We start from the raw sequence: 20,490 nt of genomic DNA on the forward strand, positions 1-20,490 counted from the left end.
AAAAACTATAGCTTTCTAACATGAGAATTGCCCTCTCTAGGCGAGATTGAAGAAAATAGGGTGGACACGCCCCAGGTCTCCCTTGTTAGTGACAAAGGCTTGATAAAGTTGCATAGGGATCTTTAGAACTGGCTCAGTTTGTGATTTGTGACACCTTTTAAATAGGGTATCAGACAGTTAAGCATGCTAAGCGTACCTATGTGGACAACAATCCCAATCAGTAAAGTATGTATGGAGTTGTCACAACAGAGTAAAACAACTGTGTAAATGAGGATGATATTAGTTGGGCTTTAGGTTGTCATCATTGGTGCCACAGAGGAAATTATTGCAATCTATAGTCAGAATGGGAAGAGGACACAGGGATCAATCCCAAGGAACCACACTTCCGTGTCAATCTTGCGCTGCTGGAATGTGTGATTGCAGGAAATTTGAAGAAATTGTTCAAGTAGTATGAAATTGTCAATCGGGGTTATTTGCGATAGGATTAAAAAGCCTAACCCTAACTGTAAAACATAGCCCTAATCCCACTCTCTTGCATGTAGCAGTCATTCTGAAATTTTGCAGAAAAATCAATCTCTGTTTGAGCTGCTCTTATTGCCTCTTTTATGATGACAAAATATTCTTGCCACATATAATTGATGAGTATACCACAATTGAAAGATTTGTGCATTTGTACTTTGATCGTTAGTGCAGAGTACAGAGCAGAACTTACGAAGTATGAATATTTTGTGATTCCACTGCATAGGACGGAGTTGTTAAGAATCAGTATTAAGGATTAAAAAAAAAAAAATAACATGCTTAGGAGTAAGTGTTAATCTGTAGCAACAAACCCGATCTCTGAATGTATCTCCAGTGTTTGCATATGTTGTCATGGTTACCAGAAGTAAAGTATCATTGTTATAATGTTGAAGTTGTTCAGTTCAGATGTTTGAATCATTTGTAGGATATATAAATTAGTAGTCTAATTAGTGTGGGTTCATCTTTCAGTCTAGCTTTCATGCAGGTAAAAGGTGTATGTTTGAAGCTAGCAAAATAGTGTACTTTTGAAGCTACTAAAATATTTCACTTATTATTGTGATAAGTTACATTGTTTATGGCTTGCCAAATTTGCTCGTTCATTATTTCTAATCATCTAGCTTATACTTATTTTGCACCTACCTTTTTGTCTCTTAAAATTTTATTGTGTGAGACAATTACAACATGAGTAATTGCAATATGTTAATATCATGAGTCCATTCTTGTAGTATTTTTATATTTTCTGATTCAATATCAATTATATGCTGCTAAGTTGAAAAGTACCTCCTTTTACGCAAAAGATTCCCAATTTAGAATTTCCTTAGCTATCATGACATCAGAAATCTCCTTTAAACCATCACACATAATCCTCATTTTCTGCATGTCATACATCCCATTCCCATATACAGATGTAGTTGTCTGCTGATCCATTGATACAGGATTGGGATCTCAAAATATTATCATCCATTAGGACACAGTTCCTTAACCCCGATATGCTTGTACACTTGTGGACTGACCTTTACACACACTAGGATCTCAAATATGCTCATCTGTCAGTACACAGTTCCTTAACCCCAATATGCTTGTACAATTGTGGAATGACCTTTACACACACTAGGATCTCAAAATATGCTCATCTGTCAGGACGCAGTTCTCTAACCCAATGTGTTTGTACATGTTACAGAATGACCTGAAATGACTTGAAAGATTTGGGTACAAAACTTGTATCCCAAAATGGGAGGTCAAATAATTTTGAGTTAAAATTTTTGACGCCATCATAGGCAATTATTTTGGCTTGTACTGCCTTCAAGTTCCTGCATCAAATCGGAGGATAACTATGGGAAGAAGATGATTTGATTTTGAGGTGTAAGTTTTAATTTGTAGTAACATGTGCAAGTGTACCAATACGTACATGTCAATCACAATCATGATTGGACACTATAGTGCTGAAAAGTATCAATCGATATATTCCGGGGATTATGTAATCTGCCGTTTGCAAGTAATTGAAAGATACAAGGAAAGATGGTCTTAGTAGCTCTCAGTTTTCCTCTATCTTGCAGTTTTAGTTGAGCCATTGCAGATGATACAGAATGGCAAGTGTGAATTAACCAAAGTTACCTTAAGGTGGGTCGGAGGGGAGCACTGAGTATTTGCACTCAAATATTTGGACAAATAAAGCTGACACACAAGAGGAATGGCATGGATTCCATAAAGAAGATCTCAATGCTTGTGGGATGTCATTTCCACCCATGTGTATTGTTCTTGCAAGGGGGAAAATGCCCAATAATTGAAAATTTTTAAATGCAAGGCAAACTTTTATTTTAAGTGATATAATCTTAACAAATTCCTTGTCAGTTGCTGTTTAGAAAGCTCTTTATATCCATGTAAGTCCTTCTTGATGAGCCATTGATCTGGAGGTGCAATATTTTGACTCTATATACAGGCTGTATCGAAATGATTATTCTCCATCCGTTTATTTTTTTAAATGATTTGAAAACCTGCTTTTCCAAATGCACTATTGGATCCACCTGAAATGACTGGACTCACAGATATTGTGTGTTCCAATATCTATGCTGGACTTTATTCTTTATACTTGATATTTAATAGTCTGGTCATTTCAAGTTGATCCAATGGTACATTTGAAAGAGGCAGGCATTTAAAAAGAAAGAAAAAAAGAACATTCATTTTGATATAGCCTGTACACTGAGATCCACCTGTTAATGTCACACTGTTATGGTGAATTTTGAATCTGACCCTAAAATATTTAAGTAAAACATTGATGGTCCCTTGTACCTCAAAATAAGTATAAAAGCATATAAAAAGCGGGAACAGGGGAATGTGTCCCTCACCTTTCGGCAAAATTGCCCATTTTTTGTTCTTTTCAGCCACTTTTTAAAAATTTTGGTCGGGTGTCTCCCCCCCCACACATTTCAAGCCGTATTGGCGCTAATGACTGAACCTTACAGCAGCTATTGAAAGGTAGCCAAAATTATGATCGGTGCATGGGTTCTATCTGGTGCAATAGGTAAAGCCAGATCTTGTTTGATCCAATTTCCTACCTATTTTATCTCCTACTCCAATTGAGTTATGTTGACATAATAATGACCTAGTTTTTGAGGAAGATTTCTCTGTACCTGACACCTTCGTGTACTTCTTACTTGCATGCCTTGATAGATCAGAGGTCTAAATTAGATGTGAAAACCTATTTTGGGAGGAGTAGGTGTTGAAAGTATAGGTCCAGTACTATATGTACTATGATTGTGCAGTGATGGGGGTGCTTTTCATGCAGTGGTGTAGCCAGAGGACAGCTCACCCCATTTTTCCAGGTATGGTTGGATCCAGGTTGTGGGTATTTTTTTATGTTAACCCCCCAATTCAAAGGTTTTTGGTTCAAGTGTTTATGATATTTCAATGCATAGGAAAGTCTTAGCAATAATTTGTTTACATATCAAATCATTGTGTGTAGTGAGCATCAAAGGTTGCCATGGTTACTGAATATCAAGAAGGAAATGAGAACAAGAGATGTTGAACTATTGCTTAGGGATGTTTGGCATATTTTTCTTTTGTTGTATTGGAGGTAACCATGAGCACACCTTTGTTGGATGTCCTTTTTAATAATAAATAACCTGCCAAAATTCCAGCCCAAAATCTGATTAAAATTAAAAGGTAAATCCTATATTTCACTGAATAGCGTAAATCTACTTTTCTTGCATGCTAATCCTCAGATCGATGTATAGCTGAGGTATTTTGGTAGTAGATGTGTTTTTCTTAACCCATGAGAACTACCTGCTGATTTGCCAAAATGAACACTGTGTCCAATTTTGAACCAATCAAGGAGGGTATTAATAAGATCATCTGCAAATGCAAGTTTGACTATAAATAGATTAAAGCCTAGTCATAATTGGCAATTGAAATGAGCATTTCAAGTCATCAACCAATCAGAAATGCTGTTAGATGACTGGTACTGGTAGTGTCAAGGATGTAATTTCTTGATGAGTGTCTTGCAAAGATTGCTTGAAAGTTGCAGTCTGCTTTGAGGGTTGCAACATCATATTGATGACATCACATTGCTGTTCAAAGTTTCTTCACCCATTGCTCACTGACTTTGGTTAGACATCAACCAGTGATCAGGATAATGGTTTATTGCACTCTGGAAGGAAAACTATAGCAACCATGTTTTGTTAGTAGTTTTAGACTTGTTATAATCAACTAGTGGCAGATATTTGTTGTATGAAAGTCAGGTGTTATTGAATTCATTTTTGAATTAAAAGAGATTTGACAGAATTGATTGAATCACATTTCCTGCATGGACCTTGAACAAAAATAAGGTGGAAATTAGTTCACACATTATATAACTGACTTTTGTCTATTTTCTGGAATGAGTATATTTGAAAGTTTGCATTGTCAAGAGAAGATGTAAAAATTTGAACCTATAGATTTATATCTTCCGCTCTTCTGGCCAGCGTGCCTTTGTGGCTCAGTTGGCTAGAGCATCGTGTTAGTATTATGAAGGTCACCGGTTCGAATCTGGCCAGATGCACTGGGTTTTTTCAAAGTATATGTGTGCTGGCTGCTCTGGGTAAAGATTAAGATTTGTTCAGATGTAAAAATTGTAATTATGGTAGTTGCATGATCTGACTGTCTTTAAATGCTGGCATCATTTCATGTTACTATGAAGATGAGTATCAAGTATATATGTATCAAATAAAATTGGAGTGCCTGCTTTGCTAATTGAATACTATCAGATACTTTGTTTTAATTTGGTAGTAGAATGATTCAAACCTTCATAAATGAAAAAGTGCATAGTTAACCTGCAAATACCTTCTTGCTTGTAGATATTATGCACATTTATACTTGGGGATTTGACTTAGGAATCACAATTCTCAAACATGCTGATCATCAAGAATTTTATGACTGCCTGAACATAACTTGTAGCCTAATTGTCATTATAAGGAGTTTGCTTGGAAATACTATGTTTTTATTGGGGAACAGTGCTAGCTGTCTAGACTAGAATTGCAATACCAGCATCAGAACTCAACATACATCCTTTTGGTGTGAAAATGGACAAAAGCAACTGTTTCCTTGAATATGAATAGGCTTTCTTCACTCCCTATTGAGACTCCCAAATGGCTGTACTTTATCACACTTTAATGCCTTTCATATCTGTAAATCCTTTCTCTTCTGTACAAATAAGATGATTGTGATAGCATTTTGTAACAATTTGTAATCATTTGTATCAAAAGTAAGATACTTTCAGGTATTATAATTCTAGCATATTTGTTGTATTTTTGCTACAGGGAGAGGCTCAATGTAACCAGACTGCAGAGAGAGCTGACACAAGCCAAGAAGGATAACGCAGCGGTAAGTTGACCAGCCATGGTTTTTTTTTGAAAGATTTTCCATTATTTGTGTTCACATTAAACATGCAACAGATTTGAGGTAGGGTTAGGATTAGTGTTTGAATTTGGTTGATAGATTGGATTACTTTTTTCACAGCATAAAAAGGAGTTACAATATAATCAACCATGGAAGTACTAGATGGGCAAAGACACTTCAAGCCCAAACATTAGATACTAATCCAGGGGCAGAACCAGAGTTTGAAAATGGTCCAATGGCTGGTAGCTAAGAGGCTGTTAGTCCCTGGAATAAGGCTGATTATGCATAATTTTTGTTGCTGTGGGTTCTTACCCCACCAAAACCCACAAGCTTCTGGGGCTGCCCTCCCTGGACCCCTACCAGCAGCTTTTACCCCGGTCCCAACCAGAGGCCCTAAGGTGGAACCCTGGACCCCACCCATAAGATGCTATATACCTGAGACAAATATAACTATTTGGTTGGTGACACTTTAAGTTATTGCATTTTTTAATGTGGCACTTCACAGAATCTATTTGAGAATGCCTGGTCAACAACTTCTTACTTCAATTCAACCAAATCTCCATAATTCAACCTAATCACCATAACCATATCATTAAACTGTCTTTAACATGATTAATATTAATATATTTAAGTCTACATATTTCCAACTGCTTTATAAGTAGTATAACATTAAGTGAAGATCCATTCTTGGTATATAGTATTATTTAAACCTTTAACATTTCCATATTCTGCCATTAGGTAACTAAGACATTTGTCATGCAGATCAGTATAACTTTCATCATCATACCTAAGGTTTATTATTCTATTTTAGAAATAAATCACTGTTAATATGATTTGGTATATGAAATACAGAGAACTTCCTGATATGCCTATGAAATTGGAATTCTCGGTCCCTGGCTAAATTGAGTTAACTTGATTTGAACCAAATCCGCTAACTCTTATCTAGTTATGCCTAGTGGGTTGGAAATCAGATTACGAGAAATGTTCCAACTTTGCTGCGTACTATACTAACCATAGGGGACAATCGTTTATGTGATATACACGTATGTAGCAGTACACTTTGTAACAAAATAGTAACTTGTAGTTCTTTAAATGTTATGTTAAAATGGCGGCGATTATCTTGATCGCTATGATGGTCTTCATGGAGAGTGTGAGTACATCTCCAATCAGGAGAAGATCATTGAGCAACTTACCACAGATAATAAGCTTATTGGTTGAGGAACAACACTTGCAGTTGAACCAAATACAGATGATGGAAAACACTAGCGCTGCATTTGCATCAGCTCTTCCAGATATAATCAGTGTGCTTTCAGGCGGACATAGTCTTCAAGCCAAGCAAGCTGAACTACTTGAGAATTACAGCAATATCAGCAGCAGCTCTTCCAAGAGATTGTGAATTTGCTTGAGAAGCATAATCAGCAACTTGAGAATATAACATCTTCACTGGTGAAACTTGAGCAGAAGGTGGCAGATCGCCATCTTTGATTACTAACTACTCCAAGCAGCAGGAGAATGTATCTGAGATATCTTTTCTTACAGCAAGGGACTGCTCTGACATAGCTGATCAGGGTCCTTATGGTAGTGGACCATACACAATCATTCCTTGGGATAAACAAGGTCCTATCAAAGTCTGGTGTGATATGGACACTGAAGGGGGTGGTTGGACTGTATTCCAGAAGCGCTTTGACGGATCGGTGGATTTCTACCAAGGATGGGAGGATTATAAGAAAGGTTTTGGTAATGTTGATAATGGGGAATATTGGCTTGGACTGACACATGTCAATAGGTTAACAAGCACGAGACAAAATTGGGAACTTAGAGTTGATCTTACGGACAGCTCTGATAATACATCTTATGCTCATTATACTAACTTTGCCATTGGGGATGAGTCTACTCTCTTCCGGTTGACTTTAGATTGGTACGATGGCACTGCCAAAGATGGGATGAGAGAAAATAATAATCTACCATTTAGCACCAAAGATCGTGATCATGATGTCTATCAAAGTTCCAGTTGTGCTAAAAATCGACAAGGAGCATGGTGGTATGAAGCATGTACTTATTCGAATTTGAATGGACGGTATCTGGAACCGGGTATGGACAGCCCGCGTGCCTTGTATTGGCATAAATGGAAGGAAAGGCCAGAAGCACTGAAGAAAAGTGAAATGAAAATCCGCCCAATGAAACAATAACTCTAGTATCGACAGACATGTCAACTGTTGTTTGTACCTATTAGTGGACAATGAGAAGCTTTTCTTTGCTAAATGCTGCGCTCAAAAACCTCGGACTCTTAAAAACATATAAATGATAGCTTTCTGGATAAAAGGAACTTTTAGAAATATGTTTTGATTGTAATGCGTGAATTTACTGCTGTAATATAAATAGGAATATATGTTCCTTTCTCTTTTTGTGCATAGTCTAGAGATCAATTTAGCTTTCAGACTGTTAAAATGTAGGCTATGTGTTAAGTTCTTGCACTGATATAGGCAGAGAAATGCCAACAAGAATTAGCAATATAGTGTGTCTCATCTCAAGTTGAGAGTAATGCCATGTTGGATTTTGCAGTAGCAGATTCCAATCAGTGCCTTTACGGGTTGCATCGCCACCATACGGACAGATTTGCCCTTCGACTCGTATACACCCTGCGAGATTAGGTTATCACACATGATTCGAATATACCCCTGTTAAATCCAATATAGCGTTGCTCTCAACTTGAGATGAGACACACCTTAGATTAATAACACACAGATTGGAATTTTCCATGCCCGTGGCCTCTAAGCGTACTCGAATTCAGCTGACGCCGGTACAGCGTTCAGACCTGGCGACATCGCTCATCTTACGCGCAAAGTTTCTTTTGTGAACGCTCACACTATTTGCGCTATTTTTGAGTTTGCTCATGCAGTACCTGACTTAGCTGCGATCCCCAATAGGCAAAATGTCATGATTCTGCGGTATGAGACACACTATAATAATTATTATAGTTACAGCATGTGCCAAGTGAAATACTGATAAAAATATGGATAACAAGTTTATGATAGTCTCCGTTACTATGGCAATGTTGGCTTATATCAGGGGTTCTCATTATATTTGCTTGCGGTCACAGAGGAACAAACTCATTTTAAAAATCTGTGTTTGAGGGTTTTCGCTATGTTTACTGTACATTTCAGAGCTTTCAAGGCAGTAGCATAGCAGGGGGGCGGAGTGGCCCCTGACAAAAAATGAAAGAAAAAAGTGCCCCTCTGACAAAAGATAAAAGAGAAAATCATCCCAATAAAGCCTTTTTGGAAGCTCAGAGACATACAGTCTCTATGTATTGTATGATGCAACTGTAATTTTGTTCGTCTGTGCCCCAAAATTTTATTTTGCCCCCCTGACCAAAAAAGCTGGCTACGCCACTGGTTCAAGGGCCAGCCACAATTAGTCAGTGGGCTGGATCGTGTCAGCGGGCTGGCGATTGAGAACCCCTTGCTTATTATACCTACAAAATTGACCATGATTTATACAGAATTAAAATTAAATGTACCATATGAACTGTATATATTATATAATTATTATTCAGTATCGCACAAACTTTGATCTGAAAAATTGGTGGATTTTTTTGTAATTTTTTATATGTAGTGCAAAATGTCAATGATGCTGTAAATTTGAAAAAAGTTGGAAAGAAGTGATTTTTTTACCCTAAAAGAGGATGCCCCTTATTTGACTTTTTTGTCCAAAAGTAGCCATTGTTTACACCCTGGCTAGGACACATGAAATAAGACAAAACAGATTTGAAGAAGGCAACACGTTGGTTTCGTACACATTGTAATTTCTTCCAAACCCCTTATGCCAAGGAACTGTGACTATGAGAGGGTGTGATATAGGAGATGTGGGATGTTGTTGACTTTATTGAGATGAAGTATCAGATATGATGATATTATTTCCTCTTGCGTTATGCTGTAACTGTGTGTACAGATTACAGTGTTACAAAAGAGAATGTTGCTGCTTCCAACAATAACTGTGGCTATAGTAAACAGTTACTGAAGAATGGTGGTCTTTTCAAAATGTAGCTTGGTAAATTAATACATAAATGTTTATAAATACTTATGATCTCAACAGCAATCATTCCATTTTTAAATTCTTACATGCAAATAATTGTCATAAAGTAATTTAACATTTCAGACAATTAGCAAAAATCTGCATTTTGATGGTGAAAACATGGAGATGATGATAAACCTATTTTCTAATAAATTTCACATTAAAAATAAATGTTGGTAAAATTCAAAGTCATTTAAGTATTTTGTTTACTTTCTTAAACACCAACTTATACAGTTGTTCAATATTTTAGCAGTAATAGAATTTACAATTGACAGTGTAAGAAACATTTTTGAATGTTTCAAAATCATTCTTTAAAAGTATTAAAATACTTTAAAGTATGATTTTGCACATATTGTTACAATGAATAAGCTTTATTTTAGACTTCAAGAAATGCTTCATTTATTGAGTTTTCATACCCTATATTCAGGTCTAATTTCTCCTCACATAAAGGTCTTAAGTAATTAATACTGCAACATAAACATATCCGTATGCAGTAATGTTAAAAGAAATGTTTTGACATGAAACTTAAGAGTTATGCTTTATTGGAAACTGTTTTTGAATGAAACTCTAGAGTTGATTCTTTATTGGATACTGTTTTAAGTTTGAAATCAGATATATCAGATTGGCATTCAAACTTAATCGTATCAGCGACTAGAAAAGTGCCATGGTATAATGACGTTGCTGATCACAACCAGATTAATGTGGATATTGGTGATCATCTTGGAAATCATCCAGATAAAAATATGTTAGAAAGTATCATTTGATGCAAGGAAATACATGAAGAGATAGGAAGCAGCTGTTATATAATATGGCAGCCATCTTGGAATTGTTATGACATTAATAGATACTCAAGTCTATAGGCATTTAGCTTATCTGTTGATGACATAAGTTGGGTGATGTTTTACGTAGTGTAATCTCGTACTGTCCTACCAACACAAAATGGCATAACTGACACTTTTGTTACAAATTGTGTTGATGACTTCAAATTGCTGATATCTATATTCATCCAATATCTGAAATATGATTGAAACTAAACCCTAAATTTAACACCTATAAACTTGGTATGCATGTACAAGTCAGTGTAAACTGAGCAGGTTTTTCTGAGAGGTTTTTTGGAACATGGCTTGCAGTCAACATGTCAGTTGTAGCTACCCTTTTGGCATGGTTTATAAGGGCAGTGAAGGTGGGGCTGTTTAAGCAGAAATAAATGTAGTCACATGTAGATAATGTTGTGATTATATGCTATTTTTTGTTCTATGCATCAGCATCAATTGATATAGCAACCGTTCAACTTGTCACACTGATTGGTCTATTCCAGGTGAAATCCTTACACCCTCTATGGAAGACATGATCTTAATCTTCCACACAGGGAGTGTGAATTTCAAATGGGGTTACCTGAATGGGTGACTCCATTTAAAATTCACACCCTCTGTGTGGGAGATTAAGATTATGTCTTCCATAGGGTGTATGGATTTTAACTGGAATAGCACATTTCTAATACAGAATAAGAAATACAAATGACTGAATAGTTGGCTCACTTGGCGAACTTTTTGAACCTGAGATATTTTTAATATTTGTTTATTTTGTATATTTTAAATTGTTCCCCTTTTTTAAGAAATGGAAGTCAAGACCATTGATCATTCTCAACCTATTCACAGAAAATGCCTAGCCCTTCCTTCAAGATACAATTTTAGAATTGTAAAAATAGAAATACTGCTCAGGGCTTATTATTACAAGATATAACTAAGACAAATGATGATGATAATTATGCACTCAGGTGTAACAAAACTGCTATTTTGTGATAAGAGATAGAAGATCACTATATAATTGTCAGCTTTGAATAAGGTTCTGCGTATGCGGAAATGATTCTTAGAGAATCAGTGTGGCTCAAAATATTCAAAATTCTTTTTTTTTTCATACTATAAAAGTATCAAAAATAGTTAGTATGATTTGGGTCATTGAATTTGGTTGCTTAACAAAGGTCAATTAAAATAGACAAGCAAGAAATTTAGGAAATTATTTAGAAAATTTAGAAACAGTAATGATTTTTTCACCGTGTCTTATACAGCGTTTCTAAGGGGTTAATTTTAATGGTTGATACTATGCATGGATAGCAAGTGATGAGGGGTACAGGAAATAAGGTGTAGTGTTAGTTTGTTATTACTACCAATCCAGAACGATATCAATTTGTTATTGCTGCCATAAGCGTGACATTCCTCCAAGAAATGTGCTGAGTACTACCATGTCAAACACTACTTTTAATCATCTATTTACCTGTTCTACACTTTGATTTCAAAGTTAGTTTATGTTTTGCTTTATATTTTTGCTATATCATGACTTAATTGGTGACTAATTAGCTTTTCTCAGCAATCTTACTATCCTGTGATTTGTGAAGCTAAAATGGGTACATTGACCATGAACTGTAGTGATGTCATCGAACAAAATTAAAGTTGTTTGTCATTTAAAGAAATTGTTCAATTTGTTTGTATTTTATTGCTTTCCAGCATGAAAATTTATCATATCTCATTAGCTAATAGATGAATGGAAGATTAAAATATATTTTGCTCTTGATGTTTGCCATGGCAATATTTGCGTTTTGCTCTGTTTTTAATGCAACCTTTCTGTACCACCCTGTGTTGCGGACAGTGACAGCAGTACGAGGGGCAAGGCCCCAAATCATTGTTCTTTTCTCCTAGTTTGCCCCCCCTCAACTTTTAAAGCAAAACCCCCCAAATTTCAAAAACATTACACTTTTTACGGCAATTCTTTGCCAAATTTGTTGATTTTACCCCACCTGAAATTCACTTTGCCCCCCATGCTCCCAAAAAAGGGTGATCGATGTTCTAAAATATGTTGAAGGACTTTTTTACATTGAACAATAGCTATACAGATGTGCTCAAGTAACTTGCTGTATTTTGGTATTACCTTGCAGAACTAACTAAAAGCTACTAAAGACTAATATAGCTTGTGATGGTCCCTGTTTTCAGGTAACTACCTGGATATGTCAAATCCTGAGCATTATAAGGTCATGCTACCTATATGTTACCAACTAATTTATATCACATCCTAGGAGTAAAGTGCACAGATTATTCAATTACTTTACTTTTCCCCTTATTAACATTAAACTTGGTTCATTTTTGTACTTGAAAATCTGATTATAATATATTGGTTTGCTTGTATAGTATAGAATTGAACATAACTCCAAAGTCACTTTTTTCATTTCATGACTGCTCTAAATAGAGACAATTTCTGTACAAAATATGTAGTCTAATTACTCTACCAAATGATCTATGAGCAATAAATAGGTCAACTGGATCATAAACATGATAAAAGCTCATGTGTATTTAATCACAGATCCTGGAAGAATTTCATTAAACCCATGATTAAACATTGCAAACTACTTGTCTATTTGTGCTCTATTTGTGCAAATTGTCTTACAGCAGTATCGGCTGTTCGCATTCGTATCTGAATCACAGTTTCCAAATTCAACAATTTCACTTGTGCAAAAATATAAATATGTGCATACTTTTATCTTATACCTTCATTGTTCATGTCAGATTGAATGAGGATTTGCATGGTTTATTAGCAGATAACTGGGCTATTCCAGTTGAAATCCATACACCCCTACCCCTATGGAAGACATCTCCCACATAGGTGGTGTGAATTTCAAATGGGGTTACTTGAATGATGGGTGAGTCCATTTAAAATCTACACCCATGTGTGGGAGATTAAGGTCATGTCTTCCAAATGGGATGTATGGATTTCAGCTGGAATATCCAGCTTATTTAATTTATCCACATTTTGATGATGTTTTGAATGTTTTGAGTGGCTTAACAAATCACTAATTGTTCCTTTAAGAATGCCACAAACATGGGCGGGTCACATCTACAGTCATAATAAATGCCGATACTTACATTGTAACACGAAACCATGTTGAAGTGGTGCTTAAGGGGGCCGTGTAATTAATAAATAATTAAGAAAATAGAGGAAGATGACTAATGTAAATTGGGTATCTGTACCAACTGACACTAAATGGTATACTGGTTTAGTCCACTGAAATACTAGTAGTTGTTGAAGTGCTGCTTTGATTCAAGTAGACGTTGACTCAACTGCATGGATGATTTTAGGATTTTGTTCAAATGTGAAGGTCTTTAACCCTAATGCGGACTATGGTTTTTTTGCTATGCGAAGACAGAGAAGGAACAAAAAAGGAGAGAAGATGAACAAAGATTTTACTGGTACCCCCGGGAATTGACCCTAGGACCCCTCAATGCATACGATCACCGACCTCATGCCATGGGGATTTTGCTGGCCTGTCATATGACTTAGGGTGATTGCGCAATGGCATCACGTGGTATGCATGCATGCACTTTGGTTTTCCTTGCAAGATTTTTATAGCGTTAGGGTTAAAATATGAACATTTATAACATGGCTTCTAAATTGATGAAAAACATTTTGGGAAACTATCACTTTATACTTTTTTTTTATAGTGAATAAAACTAAATCTGTATTATTTCTAAAATCTCATGCACACAAAGCTGTAGGTAGGGGCCCGGGTAGGGGGTGTGATGGATGCACCCCAAATATCAACCTGAAAAAAGTCCACTCACTTTGTGAAAGAAATGTTGAAAATCAGCTCTCTTTGGTAGGGCAGTATGAAAAAAGTCTACTTTATTTTGTAACAGAAAAAGGACGCCTTATTTTAAAAACATTGAAATTAGCCCTTATTTGAAGTGAAGGAAATATTTACAAAAGCTCCCCCTTTTAGCTCTCATTATTCTGGCTATGGGTCTGCATGCATATGTTCTTTTGAACACAGACATCCATACTCCATTTCTCTTGCTCTCTGTCTCTCATTCACTTAAAGTAAACATTTAATTTAGGTTTAAAAAATAATTTTACAGGTAAAATGGCAGTACGATGACATTCTAAGACTTTAATCTAAGAAAATCCAAAGTAAGGAAGCTTTAAGAATTTTCTTCACCTTTGAGCACATTTGTGTATTTCCGTGGTAGTTCAAGTCTGGTATACCATTTCAATGTGAGTGGCCTGCCCAGGGCAGGCTGATTGAATGCCACTTCCCCCTGACTGCTATTACCCACCTTATATTGATTTCCCCTCCTTCTTTAATTGACAGCTTATATAAAGTTCAAATTTGTGGACAGTATTTGTCATCAGGTGTACTGTGCTACAGCAAATAGGTAAGGGAAGGGTAGTGCGGCCTTAGCCAGGTAGGGGCAGAGGAAAGATCAGGGGAAGGGCCAATGAATGACAAATAAAATGATCTCCTCCAGCCAGGTGAGAGAGAGGGCAGGGAAGACTTGTCTATGATTTGATACGGTCAATAAATGACAGTTTTTGGATGGTATTTGTCATCAGTTGTACTGTGTTCAGGGGACAGGTAAAGGACAGCCAGGTAGAAGGGGCAGAGGAAGGGTCAATGAATGACAAATAAACTGATATAGAATGACTCTTCCAGCCAGGTGAGAGAGGGTCAGGGAAGACAGTATGATTTGGAAGGGTCAATAAATGACAAATATTCCTCCCATAAGGTATAAGGGGCTATAATAGTGAAAATATGATGGATCAGGAAATGACAAGATAACTCATAATGACTCTTCACTCTTAGAAAAAGGTTCCAGAGGCTCTATGTACATACAGGACAGTTAGGGCTCTAGGGGTTCTAGAAATTGCAAGAACCTAAAATGGTTCTTTCTGGCCTTTACAGAACCTTTTTCATGTTTAAAATGGCTCTTTCTGGCCTTTGCAAAACCCTTTTTTTAGTTCTTCAACTATTTAAGGTTCTATGTACAGAACAGCTTAAGAACCTCTTTAGGTTCTACTGGGAACCATCAATCTCAATTTGACATTGAAAAGGAATGACTTCTCCAGCCAGCCGAGTAAGAGAAGAGTGCCATCCTGGATGGGACTCCCATAGTTGCACCATCCCTGCAGAAGGGTTGCTTGCTTTAGGGTACTTGTCATCATATCAAGGAAGGGTCAATGGCAGGTGACTGTCATTATACCTGTAGCACATCATCTGCAGGGTGCTTAAATAGGTTTCATATTTGTTGCAAATCATTTTCACAAATAATAATGATTCTGCAAACTTATACTTTCAACATTTTGTGAAATATGAAATATTTTTCTTACTTTTTATTAGGCAGAAGATATCAATAAAAGGAATTGTTACAGAATGATGGATGTATCGTGAGATACAAAATACTTTTATCTGTGAAAATAGACTCTTGAGTAATCCTTCGAGTTACACAGGTGACATGATTTTAACATGGTCAATGGCAGCGACCAGAACCAAAAGATGACAAGCATATTTTATCATACTAATAAATTTCTATGTGAATCATACTCTGGATATAATTGATCAAATATGTTAAATATCGGAATAGATATATCATGCACGAGTGTGTGCTATAGATTAGTGCCCTGGACGCCCATAAGCATGTATTTACATGAAACCTGTTGCAGGCTATAATGTTGCATACAGCTTTTGGGGACGTTAGTATTTTTCTTAACAATATGAAATGGAATTATGAGGCTGGACTTGAAACACCCCAGCACAGTATCTTGCGGTTATGTTGCATGTGCTTCGCATGCATTAGTCCCAGTAAAGTCATCCTGGGTGCGGGTCAGTGGACTGACATGGCCGATTTTGGCCCCCCTGGAAATTGGCCTGATGGTACGGCACTGGTAAATTGGTAGGGGTATCAAAATAATGTCCTTGGGCAGCATGGGTCCACTGCATTTAGTAAAGTCATACAGGATCAAAGCTAAGGAAGGAATGATGCGTAAAGGTAAAAAAATAGGATAAAAAAGGGGACATTTATTTCTCAGTAGATGAACCCCGGAGATGAACTCATTTCAATTTGTAAGCACTCTTTAGCAATGTCATGAATTTACAACCGTATGGCAAAACAGGCGAAAATAGTAACTTTTTGTTTTATTTAAGATTTGCAATTTAAAGAGAATTGGCCATTGCTCATTCTAGTGATGCTAGTATAGGCCTAGGGACAATATAAGTGTACTTTTTCATTTAATGACATAAAATTTGAAAAATATTGTAAGGAACACTTGAGGTTTTGACTTTTAAAACCTACATTGGTTAAAAAATGTGCTTGGATAGTTTTCAACAGATTTTCTACATTTGCCTTGCTATAACATTGAATTGCGTTATCTGTTGACCTAGTGATGAAAAGTGTTTTTAGGGGGAAGTGTTAGCTTTCGTTTGATATTTTTTTAAATCTGATTGGATGAAGGGAACATTTGAGATTTTGACAAAACCCAATCAAAGAGGCCCATTTTTCAGCTAGAAGCTCCACAGCTCTTACATTGCTAAGCACTCAACCGTGTAGTGTAATCAAAGACTGCGTGGAGACAATTCACTGCTTGCTTGAGAGCTCTTGGACGTAAATGTGTGCTCAGGTGTATTGAGGTGGAAACTCTGCGCATGATGGTTTGTAAGAGAATAGTTTTTGTATAGAAACCTTTCCATATGTTTTTGTCGGGTGTGTGTGGGAGTGTGTATGCGTGTATGCATTCTACCTGAGTTGCCAAGGTTTTAGAAACTTATTAAACATTCTGGTCCTGTGACAGGAAAGTTAAAATTAAGTATTAATTTGATACAGGACTCATAAAATGTAGCCTATAAAATGACAACATATAAAACCTTTGATAAATGATATTGCAAGAGGACTCAAATATGAGGTTATAAGCCCAATTAATTACAATTAATGTTTAAGATAATTCCTATGGGCACATATAGTGTCCTTTTTGAGCCAATTAATTCAAAATAAATCACTACTTATGTTGTAGCTTTCAAAGTAACCTATCAAATTAATAAGTAATAAATCCTGCTGGGTAGGTTCTTTTACCTGTCCTTAAACTTTAAAGCCCTGAATAGGAATCTCTTAATCATAAGTTAACAGGTAGCTTTAACAGGAAGAGCCTGCATGGGAACCCCTTGTACTTAAAACTTAAACCTTTTAAGTACTGGAGATGATCAAATAATCCAACAATTTGGACCTAACATTTGGATAAAATTGTTACAAATATAAGATTTTATTGCTTGGAAAGCTGCAAAAGGCATCAAAAACAAACAACAAAACTATGCATAGCTTTAGAAGTGAATGTGGTTCTTAATGCAACATTAATTAATTGTCAACACATCTTAGCATGGTATTGAGCTGGGAATGTGCCAAAAAGCATTCAAAGTCTTTTTGAAAAATTCAAAAGCGTGAGTCATATCGGAAAAATAATCTCCACTCATCCCCTATAGGTAGAACATTAATGCTGTCCAAAGGTATCACAGTAATCACTAGATTAGACCAAAGTTCAGCAGGAATTGGCCTTATTTATATAATTTTTCATCGAAGTTGATATATCAAAATTTACAAGAAAATAGAAAAAGTAATTGTGTGTATGGTAAAGATGATACATGGACTGTCGGAAATAATTTCCTTTTATCAATGTTAACTCACAAGTTCAGTGGATTATTTCATATAAATTGGTTCCTTTATTACTTGTGACTAAATTTGATTGGTTTCCATAGCAACACGGAGACAACAATGTCTGACATATACATCATCTTTGTATAAAGATCATTATTAGTTTATTTATAATTTGAAAACCTCCATTAATATATTTTATTTTAATGGTACAATGACAGTGGTATGTCCTCACAGTGTTACAGTTTCAATCACTGGATGTTGCACATTTAAAGGATTGGCCCTCGAATTTTGTGCACACCCCTATATATAAGCTACCAAGTCCTGGGTACCAAGTATCACAACATATACTACACACACAGAGTGACTCCTACAAAATGGAGCCAGTGGGCAACATCATCCCATTGGCAGTGCCATGGGGGGGCATGAGGGGGCAAATGCGCCCAGTCAGAACTCTTGCCCCCCTGTTTCCCACCGAAAAAACCCAAAATTACGAATATTTCCACTTTTTGCAGTAATTTTATGCATAAAATTTGTTGATTTTGCCCTCCTGAAATTCACTTTGCCCCCTTATAATGCCTCCCTCTGTTAGGTTTCAGATGTATTGGGCTTTTCCATTTAAAATCCACACTACCCTTGTGGAAGATTTTGGAAATATCTTTCACAGGGGGAAGGGGATTATGAATTTCAAATGGAATGAACGCATTATTAGCTTCATTTGAAACTCGCCCTCCCTCAGTGGAAGATTCAGGTTGAATCTTTCTCATAGGGTGTATGCGATTCAAATGGAGCTGCCTAATGTGTTCATTCCATTTGAAATTCATACTCACCCTGTGGAAGAAATGCTGAGAAATAAAACAGACTCACAGGTTTAAGGAAACCTACCACCCATACAAAATTAAACTGTACCAGTTTGAGGTTGCCCCAGACTGGGAGGAACATAAATAGTGATGAGCATGTGAGCATTACTGCAGTCAGATTTTATCAGGGACTTCACATTCACCTTTGCAATTTGCATAAAGGTGGCTATAGTGAAGAAGATAGAGTAGAAACAATGGTGCATTTGTAAGCAAAGCTTTCTTGAATTGTGGTTTGACAAAGACAGATTTTGAGTTTGTTGGATTTGATTTGTGGAAGGATCTTCAAATTTGGGAATTTGATATTTGATATTTTAACCTATAAATATTTTGGTGTTAAATATCACACCAAAGACACCAAATGTACAATATTTAAGAAGGTAGAACTATTTGTGAACCAATTTGTACACCCTACACATCAAATGCCAGGATAAAATAGTTTCAAAATGAGAAATTTATATGACAATTTCAGTTTTTAACAGCATACCTTAAATATCACATTTACCGTGATCACATTGTGTAGATGTAATGCAAGCCTCCACTGTTTATGGTTACCTGGTTAAATGAACACCATCTTCTCTTCCTGTCTCTCTACTTGATATTCAGTCATTTGTGACTTCTATCCATTATGTATCTAATAGACCTTGTAATTGATTAATTTTTGCAATCACGGTTTTAATCTTCTGATGCATGCGTGCCTTCCTTGGCAAGTAACCTGACAATTTAACGGTTTGCACGTGGGAGCGGTGTCACTCTGCAATAAAAGGAAGTCAATTCCAAGAAGACACAAACTTGTTTTAACCCCATCAGAACTACCTGCTGATTGGCCAAAATGAATATTGTATCCAAGTTTGAACCAATCAAGGAGGGTATTAATAAGATATTCTGCAAATGCAAGTTTGCTGACTCTAAATAGTTTAAAGCCTATTCCTAATTGGCAATTGAAATGAGCATTTCAAGTTATCAACTAATCAGAAATGCTGTTAGATGACCAGTAGTGTCCAGTGGGTTAAACCTCTGAACCCAGTCCTAGATATGTTTGTTCTTATTGTAATGTATTTTACTGAGGATATTTATGCAGGGGCATACTGGGGCCACCAAGCTAAGTGGGGCAAAATTTCCAAATTGTCCCGCTGATCCACAGTCAACTAAAATGGCTATACCGGGACAAATGTGTGCGAAGCATTCAGAAATTTGCAATTTTTATGCTGAAATGGGCCAAAATGGGCTATAGTTAGGGCCAAAGGAAGATGTAGGCCTATATTAAAACTTTTTGTCAATTTTGTCTCGGAATTCCGAGCCAGCAAGGAGGGGAGGCAACTTTTGGTATTGAGCATGAAAGCACCAAAATAATTGTCCTTTTGTGTGACATTTAAGAGTGCATGAACATGTTTTATACCCAAACTTTGTCTTTTTGTCTTACTTTGGACTTTTTTGGTAAAACAACACAAAAATACAGACTAGTTTATCCAACAGCGCACAGTTTTAAGTGAACTTTTCCCCCAATTGCCATTTTGAGGTGTATGAACACGCCCAGATAACCCTACCTTGATTGTAACAAAAATTGAAGATATATACACAATTTTTACCCAGGTAAGTTTGTAGTTGACATGACAACCAGTAGAATGCACCTAGCCATGTAATTATATACACTTGATATTAAATGGTGTAGCAAACAGATCCATTAACTCTTGCTAGGGTGTGGC

At 36.3% G+C, this 20,490-nt stretch overlaps 1 protein-coding gene across 1 annotated transcript in view; it reads left to right on the plus strand.

The window, feature by feature from the left end:
- Window positions 1–20,490, plus strand: part of LOC140155154 (uncharacterized) — a 261,547-nt gene that overhangs the window by 112,036 nt on the left and 129,021 nt on the right. Inside the window, 1 exon segment of the mRNA XM_072177880.1 lies at window positions 5,313–5,376. Within this exon segment, the coding sequence (XP_072033981.1) occupies window positions 5,313–5,376 (64 nt within the window).

This window comes from Amphiura filiformis, chromosome 6 (assembly GCF_039555335.1).
Source record: "Amphiura filiformis chromosome 6, Afil_fr2py, whole genome shotgun sequence".
Taxonomy (NCBI): domain Eukaryota; kingdom Metazoa; phylum Echinodermata; class Ophiuroidea; order Amphilepidida; family Amphiuridae; genus Amphiura; species Amphiura filiformis.